At 33.3% G+C, this 13,789-nt stretch overlaps 1 protein-coding gene across 7 annotated transcripts in view; it reads right to left on the reverse strand.

The window, feature by feature from the left end:
* Nucleotides 1-1,683: 1,683 nt before the first annotated feature.
* LOC105338747 (von Willebrand factor A domain-containing protein 3B) overlaps nt 1,684-13,789 on the reverse strand; it is a 35,182-nt gene continuing 23,076 nt past the window's right edge. For 6 of the 7 annotated variants that reach the window (XM_066075884.1, XM_066075883.1, XM_066075881.1 and 3 more), the window contains 13 exons: nt 7,625-7,793; nt 7,091-7,215; nt 6,801-6,941; nt 6,517-6,614; nt 6,252-6,338; nt 5,837-6,025; nt 4,948-5,311; nt 4,669-4,819; nt 4,175-4,303; nt 3,786-3,907; nt 3,308-3,572; nt 2,917-3,151; nt 1,684-2,592 (listed from right to left, as the gene is read on the reverse strand). In XM_066075884.1, coding sequence (XP_065931956.1) covers nt 2,484-2,592; nt 2,917-3,151; nt 3,308-3,572; nt 3,786-3,907; nt 4,175-4,303; nt 4,669-4,819; nt 4,948-5,311; nt 5,837-6,025; nt 6,252-6,338; nt 6,517-6,614; nt 6,801-6,941; nt 7,091-7,215; nt 7,625-7,793 — 2,184 coding nt within the window. In that variant the 3' untranslated portion in view covers nt 1,684-2,483. The remainder of the gene's footprint in view (nt 2,593-2,916; nt 3,152-3,307; nt 3,573-3,785; nt 3,908-4,174; nt 4,304-4,668; nt 4,820-4,947; nt 5,312-5,836; nt 6,026-6,251; nt 6,339-6,516; nt 6,615-6,800; nt 6,942-7,090; nt 7,216-7,624; nt 7,794-13,789) is intronic. The other variant, XM_066075885.1, reaches the window with a different exon arrangement.

The following is a 13,789-nucleotide window of genomic DNA, read 5'->3' on the forward strand; positions in this document are numbered from 1 at the left end:
TCTTCTTATAAAAGTAATGTAAAAGGAAAAACTGTTGTGAAACCATTAATTTTTAAAATATTACCATGGAAACCGCTGAAAATCATCGGATTTTATTTTTACACTTTATCAGTCGAAATAGGTTACAGTCATAACTTTATATCACTATCAATAATTTAAAAATCTCTCAACAGCATCAAATAGTGTAAATCTATATTTCATTATTTTTTATAAGTTTCATTCAGCAATGCTGAGTTTTATTGATCTGGAAAAAAATTAAAGTGAATAAATTCGTGTCAAAAATAAACTGAATGAATTCTTGTAGGAATGCTCTTCACATTATAAGAGAAAAGCAGTCACATGACTTCAAAATCTAGAAGTCTAAAGTTTATTTTTAAGGGAGGGGTGAGGACCTCTCCCTGTCTCTGTCATCGCTCTCTCTCTCTCTCTCTCTCAAGTTTTTTTGGTTGTTTGTTTGTTAAGTCATAATTTACAGTATACAGGGTTTGGGTTATGTTTATTTTAAAAGGGGGCGAATTAATGACTATTGGAGTTTGTGATTTTAAATTCTGTCAAGCGTATATTTATTCATATTTTGGTTTCATCTTTGATTGATTTTAACAAATAAATTGAATTTGAAATTCACCCTTCACCTCAATCCTTAATTGTAATACATTTACAAATGTATCTTGAAATGTTGACACAACTGCAAGTTACAAATAAAACACAGGTTTATCTATATGAATTTAATTCTGTTATCTTTTGCTCCATTCTAATCAAGTAATAATGCTAAGCAGTAATGAATGTGCTCAGAAGTAGATACACTTACATGTATTTGACAATTTGTTTGAGTTGGTAGAGAATAAATTATATTGCATGTACATCGATATCACTGTCACTGAGAAAGCTACAACAATAAAATCATCCGCAGGAACGGAAGTAACAAACGTCATCTTAATTGCTTATACATGCAGTTGTTAAACCCAATGTATATCTAATTATAAATCATAGCTATTTGAAAATACACATGCATGCTACCCCCAGTTTGTGACATCATGGACATTTTAAATGCCATTGCTGGTTTTTGATGTAAACAATGTATGTAGTTCTCCACAATATGACATTATTTTTAATAGCTTGAAAAGTGTTTGATACTCCAGTCATAGAATACATGTACATTTCTTGGTCTTGTTCCCTATTTTGTTTTGTCAGCTAACAAAAATATGCAGTCTTAATAAATAGTGTGGATTAAATGACCACTACTAGTACTACACATTTTTATTCATAAATAAATATCAATACATATTAGCATATCAATACATATTAGCATATACATTGTACTAGTATATCTGTTTTGTATTGTTATAGACAGTAAATAAGACATATGACAAAAACATAAAAGTACAGAGTTCTATTAAAAAAAAAATAACATGAACATCAAAACACAGAGAACTTATCTATCAATAAACAAAGATATCTCCACCGCATGGAGTCCCCAGGCCTGTTCAGCAAAGCAGGGATTCACAAGCACCATTTCGTTCTAGCGGATGCTTATGACTGCAATGCTCAGCTGAATTGATCATTATGTGTAAAATTGGAAATGAATCAGTATTAGAATTTACATTTATTTATTTGGGGGGAGGGGGGTACCCTAGTCTGAAAACAACAGACAAACACACTGATCATGAAATTATTTTTTAATACAATACATGTACAACATCTACACTTGTACCTGGTATACAATCAATATCTTTTGGATCTGGAAACATTTCATTTAAGATATTTAATTGCCGGTAAAATTACCCGAGTTTTGACCTACAGACTGATTGCATTTCCCTCACTTCTAAATTCATGTAACAATTTTAAAATGAAGAGTAAAATGGACTAATTACAAATACTGATGAATGCAGGAGTTTTCTATAGCAGTAATTATTTAAATTTTGTTACCGAGTCTATGGTTTACATGCAGTGTACTGTATGTTGCAAAGAGTAAAGCATGCTACTTATGAATTTAATTTAAAATCTAAGGGATTAACAAACCAATTTCATGTTTTCATCACAAATAAACTTGCACAGCATGGTACATGTAAATAAAATAAACCTATAAAACTCATCCAAGTCTTGATATAAACTAGCTAGCACCAACAATCCCTATATCAAAATAGCTATGCATATATAGACAATAAATGCTTTGAATTTTATGAAAATTATGAATGTATTGCATAATTGTTTCTGAATTGTTATACGTTCTGTAGGTTCAGGCTTTATAAAGGGTCAATAAGTCTTCCATTAAAAACACACTTTGCTCATACCTGAATCGTATGCACACCTGAAAACTATGTTGCGCTCTGAACTCTACAATATTTGTATGATCTAATATACAATGTACATGTACCTAAGATAATAGTAAGCTTATCTACTCAGCTCCCATGTCAAATAATCCAGAATTACATTAGCGTCAAATATCACATTAAAAGAGGTTGTAGTCAGGGTGGGGGAGGCATTTATGCTGAGTCATCTCTCAGAGTTTGGCATTTGTTGTAGAAGATAACTGCGTTCTCGTAATAATCACTACTTAACCAGAAGCACTGCAAAATGTCATCAACGTCTCGTCTGCAATTAATAAAAGAAATATTCATAAAGCATATACATGTAAATTTATTAGCTATTATCTGCAAAAAGATGCAATATTTATTATGCATATTTTTGCAATAAGATGAAATTTTTATTGTTGCTATGTGTACTTCAACATTTTTTTTTAAGTTCAACATTTCAATAAAAATTATATTACAATTCCTTAAAAACTCATTAGTCTAAAAATTTAAAAAAAGTGATTTGATGTACAAGAGATATCAACAAAAGGAAAATATAAAACTTTGCATGAGAGAGAGAAAGAGAGAGAGAGAATAAAGGGGAACAACTTCTGAATTAACTTACATAGTTCCATCACAGAACCTAATGTTGATCTTTTCTCCCACAATTCCTGCCACCCACCCAGGGAGGTACACATGCTGGTGACTATCCCACATGGCGAGAACATGGTCCCCCACAGACAGGGGGTGGTGCTTGGTGAAGACCCCAAAGATGTGGTGGGAGGTTTGAGTGGACTGCTCCCCATCACACCACTCCAACATGTACTCCCGGCCATTACCCACTCTTTCCTTCACAGAGGCTGAAAAAAGAGAAGAAATTTATGCATTCACGAGATTTGAAGTCTTAAATTTATCAATTTTGATTCAATTTTCAAAATCATCAAATTTTTTTTTCAACTTATAAAAGAATGCATGTAGATATACATAAAACTATAATGATTTGATAATGATATTACCTAAGTGATAGCTTCCCATCCTGTCGTCCCTAGCAACTACAGCTTGCCCCACCCATCTTGTTTCACATTGAACTATATAATTCACATCGTGTTCATATTTTTCCTGTGTCAGTTTATAAATCTCCTCTCTGGGGAGCTTTTCCTCTAGAACTTGTCCATCATAGAATCGGATTTTCATTTCCAGGTTCTGGTAAACCTTTAAGACAATTCCCGGTGCGTAACTGAAACTATAGTCAGGGTGCAGAGCTACCACTGGGTCGTTTGGCTACAAAAAAATAAAGATAAAGAGTTCTGAACATTTAAGAAATAAAGGGATATATTTCAATTTCAAATCAAGAATAATTGAGTTCCTCACTAAATATATGTATTAGTTTTTGGCTAAGAATATCGCTTAGAATATCCTATTCAAAATCTTAACGCAGATCTAATGGCCAAGTAGTTGACCATCCAGCTTCCTTTAAAGACATAATTGTTTTACCTGAATAATTTGATTAGCATCGTCGTAATCCGTAATAATGTCCTCCCTCCAGATTCTCTCACACATTCTTGTGCTGTCTTCGATGATGTAGCTAAAGTCATTGCAATCCTGTTTAACTACACCTGTTACATGTAACAAGGAATACAAAATTAGCTGAATCAGCTATATTTCTACAATGAAGACTTGAAATTTGTATTCATACAGTACCGAAAATAGTGCTTACAGATATTTTTACTCTTAGGCCAATTCTGATTTCTGTATGAAATAAATGAAATTACAACTTGCTTGCCAAAAAATATTAGTTGTAGATCAATTCACAACTTGACATCAAAAGTGATAACATAGTATCCATGGATTAATCGTAATATGTACAGGTTTTGACCCCTTACCTCTGAAGTACCATCCCTCATCAGACCAGCGGGCCATGACCTCCTCTCCCTCCCTCAAACAGGGCAGGGATTTCCTCAACTTCAGAAGTCCTGAGGTCACTTCAGGAGCCTGCACTGAAGATGGGGTTTCTAACAAAATCAAAACCATATGGTAAATATCGCATTACAATGACATTGTATAGATGCATGTATTGTTTTGGATTAAAATGTTGCAAATTCTTTATTATGATGCATTAATTAACATAAGAGTTATTTCTGCATAAATAATAAATGAACAAAATGTCTCAGTTTAAGTATACTGCAGTAAAGGTAATTCTTTCTTAAAGTAAAAATGAAAAGTTTTGTGAAATTTTACAAATTGGTATTAATCATTCATAAAAAAAATTACTGTTTGTAAAATTTCCCTTTCTTAAATACATGTATTTTCATGTTTACAACAACATGTTTAAACAGTGTACTTGAGCATGAACACATCAAGCCATCCCTGTTCATACCTGGTCTTAGCTTCATCTTGCTGTCGTCAGAATCATCAGAGTCCTCGACAGCAATCACAGCAGTGTTAGATTTCACAGACTTCTCGTACTTTTTCCTTTTCTTCAGCTTCTTCTTCAGCTTTTTCAATTTCTTTGCTTGCTTTTGAATTTTCTACAAATGTAAAAACATAAACAATATAGTCTAAGACACATTAATTAAAACATTCTTACATCAATTCTATCGATCATTTTCTTGTTAACATTACTCTAAAGCTATGACAATTTTTTATAATTACTCACCTGTTGTTGAGCTTCAAATTCATCTTGTTGATGCTTCAGTTGCTTTTTCAGTTGCTTCATTTTCTTGCTTTTCTTGTGTAGTCTCTCCATACTATCAGACCTAGTTCTCAAATTAACTGGTGACTGTGACCTTGAACTCCCACTGCTCCTTGACCTGGATCTGGATCTTGATGACCTTGAATTTGATCTTGATATTTTACTTCTTTCCCCCGAGTTTGAACGTGAGCGTGACCTTGATCTAGAACGTGACCTTGATTTTGATCTAGAATGTGACCTTGATCTAGATCGTGACCTAGATCTAGAGTCTGACCTTGACCTGCTTCTTGAATTTGACTGCTGTGCTCTTGGCGTTGGAGTTGGGGATCTGAAAAAGATTGACATTGAGAAAATATAAGAAATTAACTGAAATGTTTAACTGCATATTAAACAGCAAAATTTGTTCTTTCTGAATGGGCAGATGGGGCCATTGTTTACCAAAAAAACTTGCATAAAGTACCGGTATTACTTTACATGATATTTTGGGCAATCTAAATCCAATTCTATATTTCAATGAGGTTATATGACATTCAGAATGATAGTGGGATTCTAATAGACTTCATAGCAGCTACATGAATGTGAATAACCACATACAACATTTGTTCATGTATGAAACATGTGAACAGCAAATAATCTAGCCCTGGTTTCCTACATCAAGGTCAGGTAGATATATAATGTAAAAGTATCATACTTACATGTAATTATTGTTAGCTTTGTTATTTATACTCTCATAGAAAAAAAAACAAGTTTGCTTTCAGTTTAATGGATTTTACAGCAAGTCTAAATAATATTCTAAAATAATTCAACATAAAAAAATCATTTTTTTAAAGAGTATATAAGACATATGACTCACCTAGCACCCTCCTCCTCTGGGAGGGGGGACATGACTTTGCCGCTCCTTGCTGTGTTGGGGGTAGGTGCTGGGGGGCGGGCACTGGCGGGTCTGTCACTGCACACAGAGTTTTGATCAGTGGGAGGATTGCTCTCCGACTGATCAACCACACTTATTTCTACCTCTGGAGAGGGGGAGGCTTTTCTCTCTCTGTATAAATATAGATATGCATGTCTTCTGTAAATTTCATAACAAAGAATTTTCCCTAAACAAGTAAAAATACATTTGCTGTGTGGGGAATAGCAAAAATTTAATCTCTATTTAATTGCTATAAATTTTTTCATAAAAATTTATGACTTTAATTTTACTATTGTAGACAAGCTGCCCCTGTTACACAGCCATTGATTGGGTAATCGTCAGCAGCTAGGATGCATACCTATCTCTATGCTCTCTCCGTCCTCTCTTTTCTTTATCACTGGGTCTGGCAGAGCGAGGTGTTTTCACATACACATTTTCATCAAAGCTTCAAAAATTCAAAGATATTCAAACTATAATATTATTTTTAAAAAATTTCAAATAATTTTTTTAGCTGTCAAAATCTTCTGCTTATACTTCAGTATTCAATCTTATAGACATGAAGAATAAATTGAACATGCCAAAGAAATTTAACAACCATAGTAAAACAATAAACATATCATTACCTCCCTTGGCTTTGCATTTGAATATCCGCAATGTAGCGAATTGCAAACTCAAATCTGGATTTGCTGATCTTCATGATATAGTTTCTCATGACAGTTGCCTAAAGTAAAGGAATATAACTTTCAATCAAATAGTATCACCATGATACATGTATCTATATTTGAGCACCGGTAAATTAAACCACTAAAAATATATACATCTATGCTCTAGACTACAAAAGACTTCAAATACTGATCAGTTATACCAGAATGTGGTACTTAATCTACTTGTTTGAATGCACACAAACCTGCTGTCCATTGTACATCATGACTGTGTAGAATTTGGCTTGGACGGTCTCATCCTGTGGAAGAACCTGTACAATTCCTGGAGCGTAGCATTCTAACTTTGTGTCTGAATTAACAACCCTCACTAAAACACAATCTCCAACCTAAAACAAATAAATACATGTATCTAAGTATTATATAGTGATTGAAGAATTTTGTTATTTTCAAAATTTATTATAACTGACCCTCCTTTTTGTGGAGAGAGAGAGAGGGAGAGAGAGAGAGAGAGTCTGAGTTTATGGTCGGTACCTACCCTTAGGTGTGGCCTTGCTATAGCACCACTGGTCGCTATCATCAGTCTGGTGGGGGTCAGCACTTGTTCTTTGTCTTCAAACTCCACGAGAGCATGTCTGGGATCTGGGCACTTCACAACCGTCCCTGTGGAGATAACATGTTTAATCAACGACATGTATATGAATTTAAATTTTTGCCACCTTTTTGTTTGTCCTTACTATCAAATCATTAAAGCATTTTGGATCTAAACTGAAACATGCAGCTACCATAACGGTCACTGTGCACAATTGGTATCAAACGACTGAAATCTGAATTGTTGAAAATTGATGTTGAAATTGATTTTGTATGCCTCTGGGTCCACTCTTTCATCAGTTTTTCAATTTCAATTATGCCTTGACTCTTTTATAGGTTTTTCAATTTCAATTTTATCAATTTTTACTCATTTGCCATACAAAATATCAATAGTTTGAAACACTGCCAATGAATTTATCTAAAATTCTGCGAAATTAAAAACTTTCAGTGATCACTTATTTTCTCAAATATCTTAGATTACCTGGATAATAAAGTCCATCCGAATCTCTTCGTGCAACCACGGATTGTCCCTTCAGAGTATCGAGGACCCGCCGTATTATATTTTGAGGTAATTCTTTTTCTTGTTCCATCTGAAGCTGAGTTCGGAGTTTGATAGGTTTCCTGTCAAGGCAGTTGTGACTACGATGGCCCTGTTAAATAAAATCAATAGAATATTTACATCAAAACAGTGTGCTCCTAGTTTCTACCCAAGTTTCAAATTACTCTAACTTGCTAAATTATTCATAGAAAATGATAAGTCATTTAAAAGAGTTCAAAACACAACATTTCAACTACAATGAAATTTCATCTGGCACTTTCCACCCCTTAGATATGGGATACATGTATTTGCATTTTATGATTATTTCAATTCAATCGGTAATTAAGTTATCATAATATACTCATACAACTGTGAAATACTAAAATAAGTGTATGCTGTGGCAGACTGAACTTAAATCTACAAAAACCCTCTAAGGTTACTGGTGAGATGAATCAATAATTATGATTGCTTTGTATTATTTGATCTTTAAGTTTTTAATTTCAGGCAATCCATTCTCATCATACAATCTACATCACAAAATATTGTTATAAAATTTTAAACAAAAATGTTTTCTTGATATTCTGGCATGCATCTAAAGCACTACATCTAAAAACTAAATCTTTAATTATGACAACATTTTATAAGTAGCTTGATTATAGCAATACAGAGAAATACTAAGTATAATCCATGTCATACAACTGACAAAAAGTTAAAGATTATTGTTGAAAGACCAATTACTGGTGACAATGTGGAAAAAGTAATTTGATACAGACTTCACATGTATACGTATGTAAAAAATATGTACCGGCGGGTATACCCTACTAGTTACAAATCCTTGATACTGTTAATAGTTGCATTAATGCCTTAATTGATTGTTGCTATTACTTGATAGTACAGTGCGTTGATACCCGATTGTTGCAATGCTTCAATTGCTATATATTGTTATACATCTATATACACTCAGTGTATATTTCCCCTTATGTTTGAAATGGAAATCTGCGACTGTCAATTTCTTTTGAATACACTTAACCAATTCATGCGCCTAAGCACAAATAAAAACATCCTCACGCGTTTTGAGTACATTTATTATTATAAAATTAAATGAAACGTTCAAATTAATTTGAACGTTTCATTTAATTTTTATGTTATGTACTTATGGAAAATAATCGTTAAATCATATCTATTCGTCAATAAAAAAAATCTCAACAAAGTTTCTGGCATTGTATTTTTAGTCGTGAAGGAGAACTAAATAACGTTAATATGGCTGTTCCATGTATGTTTAAGATTCCTGACAAAGAGCGTATATAATGGCTTTAAAGCACAATTCACAAATATTTCATACAAATAGACATCATCACTCAAAACTTAAATAACGTTACTGTTTGCCTTGATTCCATTGTTACAAAATGCCTTAATTGATAGATTGTTCAATTTTTTTGTTACTATGACTAAATTAGCACCAGTTTTATTATTAAGCCATTTTTCGTAACAATGTCTTAAGCATTGTTGCAATATATTGCAATATATTAATTTCAATTTGTTACAATTTAAAAAAGGATACTGATATCTAAGCATAATATCATGATATCAATATCACAATGACATGATATCAAAATTATAATGGTATGATAACATGTTACAACGACTTGATATAGAGACATTGGTGACCAATGACATTACATTTGTGTGACAATGATATGATATTACACTATCAATAAAAACAAGTGAAAAGCTGTCAATGTGACGGCAAACCGAGTTTTCATTTATGTGAACTGTATCCATAATCCATGTCAACCTGTATCCAGTGAAATGGAGTACCCTATATGCAATATTTTGCCAAATAGTTCAAAAGCTGGGTTTTTTTCATAAATTATCGGAAATCAAAATCCTAGCAATATGCACACCCACCCGCCGCCATTTTCACCATTTAATAACCAGATTTTTTCGTGGGAAAACTTGGTTAAAAATACAGAGAAGACTAGATGTGATCTCTTTGCACGCAACAAGCAGGTCTTTTGTCCATTTTCAATATCAAATTGTCTATAGATATGTCCCCATTGAGGACCTCAAAAATGTTTAACCAATTCTCAATCATTTTTCAAATAACTTCAACCCATTGTCTCTCAATCCTGAAAATTTCACATCGTTATCATATTAAATAGTTTCTGAGAACATCTCTGCATAAAACGGGTCATAAAAATCTAGAAAACTGATGATAATCAGAACCAAATGTATATAAACCTAATTATTAAGTTACAATGAAAGTGAGAATATCTGAAGAGTATATGCTATAATCATATCTATAGTGTAGTTATGGTGTTTGGACATCTAATGTCTGTTATGTCTGTTATGACTTTCAAATATTTACCAGGTATTATTTATACTCATCAAAATCATCTGCTTATGTAATTGAATCTAATAGAATTAGAATTATGAAATATGACATATTCTAATCATGCACTTACCGATGGCTGCTACTAGTAATATGAAATGAGAGAGCAAAATCGCAGTTACTGTTAAATGAGCTCACACACAAAAAAAAGTATCAAATGATAATGGTAGCTGAACAATTGTAATGTATACTTCTACTGATTGGTATAGGAACTTTAATTCTCACAATACTGGCGTGCCAAATTTACATTACTCTGCGCTTCAACCATTCAATAAGAACCTGCCCATAGCCAGTTTAATATGCTTAATATTCCTGGCAATCTATTAATAATTCTCTTTCAGTGTATAATCATTTCACTAATCACCCGCAAGGCACTGGGTGCATATACATTGCATGGTTGGATTTCGTAAACACCCATTTTATATTTACAAACTTAATTTATATTCATTTATATGCAAATTATACACTGTGACTAGACCGGTTACATGGCCTTGGATTGATTATCCAGCTCACTGCCCAGTTGTATCATAGACTGTACCCATTAATAACTATAATGGCAATTTACTGAAGTGATTGAACTAAAATAATGAGTGAATTTAACAATTTGTCTGCCTATGATTTAATCAACTTTTTTGCTGTAGTGTTCTTTTGTGTATACAGTTTACTAAATTAGTATATACCGGATTAGTTGCATGTGATTAAAGCTAGATCAGTTTTAAGGGGTCTGGGTTCTGTTACTTTCTAAAATGATAACTTTATGAATGAATTAAGTTGTTTGTGGCTTACTTAAACTTAGTGATCAAACCATACATTATTGCAGTATTTATCCTCTAAGATGCCTTAATTTAAAAATTATTAACAAAAAAATTACAATTATGATACAATTTTAAGCAACTTATCAACAGCATGCCTTCTCATCTTTAGCACATTTAACTTTCCAGATTTTACCATACAAAATAAATTGTCACACAGTCATGCAAATTAAATGCTAGAAAATGCTGACAAACATTCCCCTCGATTTCAATATCAATCATATACCGTACAAACACCTACCAACATATCCTCAACCATCGTTGAAATTTCACGAACAAATGCCTCATGCTTTCTATCCTCTAGATTCTCGGCTGTATCAGTTCTTTCATAGTATCTATACACATTTTTCTTTGGTACAAAACGGACGGCCATGATTCCAACTTTTCAAGGATAGAGTCAATTCTAAACAGGACAGTTGATTTTATCTCTTCTGTTTGACACTATGGGGTTTAAAGCATGGCAACACTTTAGGCTTTAATATGCATTAGAGCATTGAGGCGATTTCCAGGGACATTTTCAAATACTCCATTAGTGAGGCTATAAACAGTTACTGCCTCTGACACTGCATACGATCACAGATGTATTTCAGAACAACTTGTTCAATACTATAGCTAGGCAATCAATACAAACAAAGTTTTTAGTTTCCAAATGAATACTCCCGTCAATATTTAAACAGGCACTATAAACACGTTTCCATATATTGCTGTAATGTTTGCCCCAGAATAGGTCTTAAGAACAGAAATAAGACCCAGGACTCATTTAATCTTCCTCACACCTTTTAAACCAGAGGGGAAAATGACAAATGTAAGAGTTCATATGCATAACTTAACAGACTTATATAGGAATAATTTCTTTGTGTAAAATACGATTAGTTTTTGTCTATTCAAAACTTTTACAATGAGTCTTTTTGTAATCACAAATAAAATATAATGGCCACAAGATTAAATGCAGAATCTTTGGCCTTTTAAAGAGTCAAAGAACATATGGTGGTTTTTAAGATTTGGGTTCTTCAAGTGGAACTAAAATACAGATGTATGGGTGTGAAAAAAATCATTTCAATGGGAAGGTCTAAAACCCTGCAATCTAAAATGATTGCTATCATTTAAAATTCTGCAATTCCATTTAAATCACACAACCTGGATGGGACAAATTCGACCAAATCGGAATAAAACTACAGGAAAACCGCTGATCTAATCAAGTTGGAACACGAGTACCGCTCAAAATAATTAAATGTCAAGCGAGAAGTGAAGCGTGTAAAAAAGAGAAGAAATTAAAAAACTAATTTGAACCAAACGCTTTACGTTGAAAACATGCCAGGAGAGAGTGAATCTAAGACAGAGTGAATTCGATCTAAACCTTACCTTAGTCATGCTCAGACTCTCAAGCTCAAGAACGAGGTTTTTCGACAGAAAATCTCGCCTTGGGTTCTTGCTCTCGACTACTTGATACATAATAGTGAGAGTTGTCAATCAATAGACGAATAATCACCGGCGATTACGATAAAACCTTTGTATCGGACAAACGGAAGCGCACCTGGTAGTTTACGCTGTTGTTATGACGACTTCCCGCGAACGCACTTAGAGTTATCTCCCGCGTTCGACCAACGATCGTGTGCTGCCGAGTTATCTTTCTTAATAAGCCTGTTGGTTGCACTACAGTATTAAATTCCACTATATATTCTTACCAAAATTGCACAACTTTACATACAGATTAAAAATTCAAAACGAACTTCTGGAAAAAATCCTCTTGACATCTTTTTAAACAACGCTTCATTTACAAGTTTCTAGCAAAATACACACGTGCATCCAGCAAGGCGTGCGACTTTGTTTACATCGAAGTTACACATGTGCTTGAAAATCAAGCCCGGGACTTTTCACCCCCCTCCAGAAACAACGCGCATCAAAAATTCAAATGACCTCGCATTATTACAAAACTGGGATAGTTAGACCTCTTACACATTGTTTTTCATCTCATACAAAAAATCAGCTCCTGTCTCGAGCGGAACCGCCCCGAATTCAAAGGAAAATTCGGGAATTATTTTGGCTCAGCCATGTTTTGACGTGAACCTTCAGTGAAATACTGTTATGACACCTGTTAGGTAAAGCTAAATGTATGGAACGCCATAGCTGCCTTATGTGCCTATTTCATGTGAAGATGGTGCTTTATAATATTATGCTGTGGTTATTTCATGTGAAGATGGTGCTTTATTATATGAAGGTGGTGCTTTATTATATGAAGATGGTGCTTTATTATATGAAGATGGTGCTTTATTATATGAAGATGGTGCTTTTTTATATGAAGATGGTGCTTTATTATATGAAGGTGGTGCTTTTTTATATGAAGATGGTGCTTTATTATATGAAGGTGGAGCTTTATTATATGAAGATGGTGCTTTATTATGTGAAGATGGTGCTTTATTATGTGAAGATGGTGCTTTATTATATGATGGTGCTTTTTTATATGATGGTGCTTTTTAATGTGAAGGTGGTCACTCGGAACTCCTCTTATTTTTGAATACTGGATTAACCATTTATGTATTATCTCGAAATATTGAAAGTAAAACAAAACATTGATGCGATCAAAATCCATTTGATACACTATTGCTAGTTCCTCTTTTTTCTAGCACAATTAGTATATAAGCTATCGAGAAGATCTAGCTGTTTACGACTTTACCCCAACCGAACTTACATCTATTAAGTGACAACTATATAATGACGGAATATTACAAGAATTAAAGCCTAGTAACGTTATCCTGAAAAGCAGAAAATTGAATCTAATAATTATTTGTGTTTAAGCAAAGGTTATGCCCTAGCAATCTGATTAAAATAAGATCTTTGATCCGCTCTTAATTGGGAGTTGATTTTAATCAACTCTCCTATGCAGTTACTCAGACAAACCGAAAG

This window comes from Magallana gigas, chromosome 2, assembly GCF_963853765.1.
Source record: "Magallana gigas chromosome 2, xbMagGiga1.1, whole genome shotgun sequence".
In the NCBI taxonomy this organism is placed as follows: Eukaryota; Metazoa; Mollusca; class Bivalvia; order Ostreida; family Ostreidae; genus Magallana; species Magallana gigas.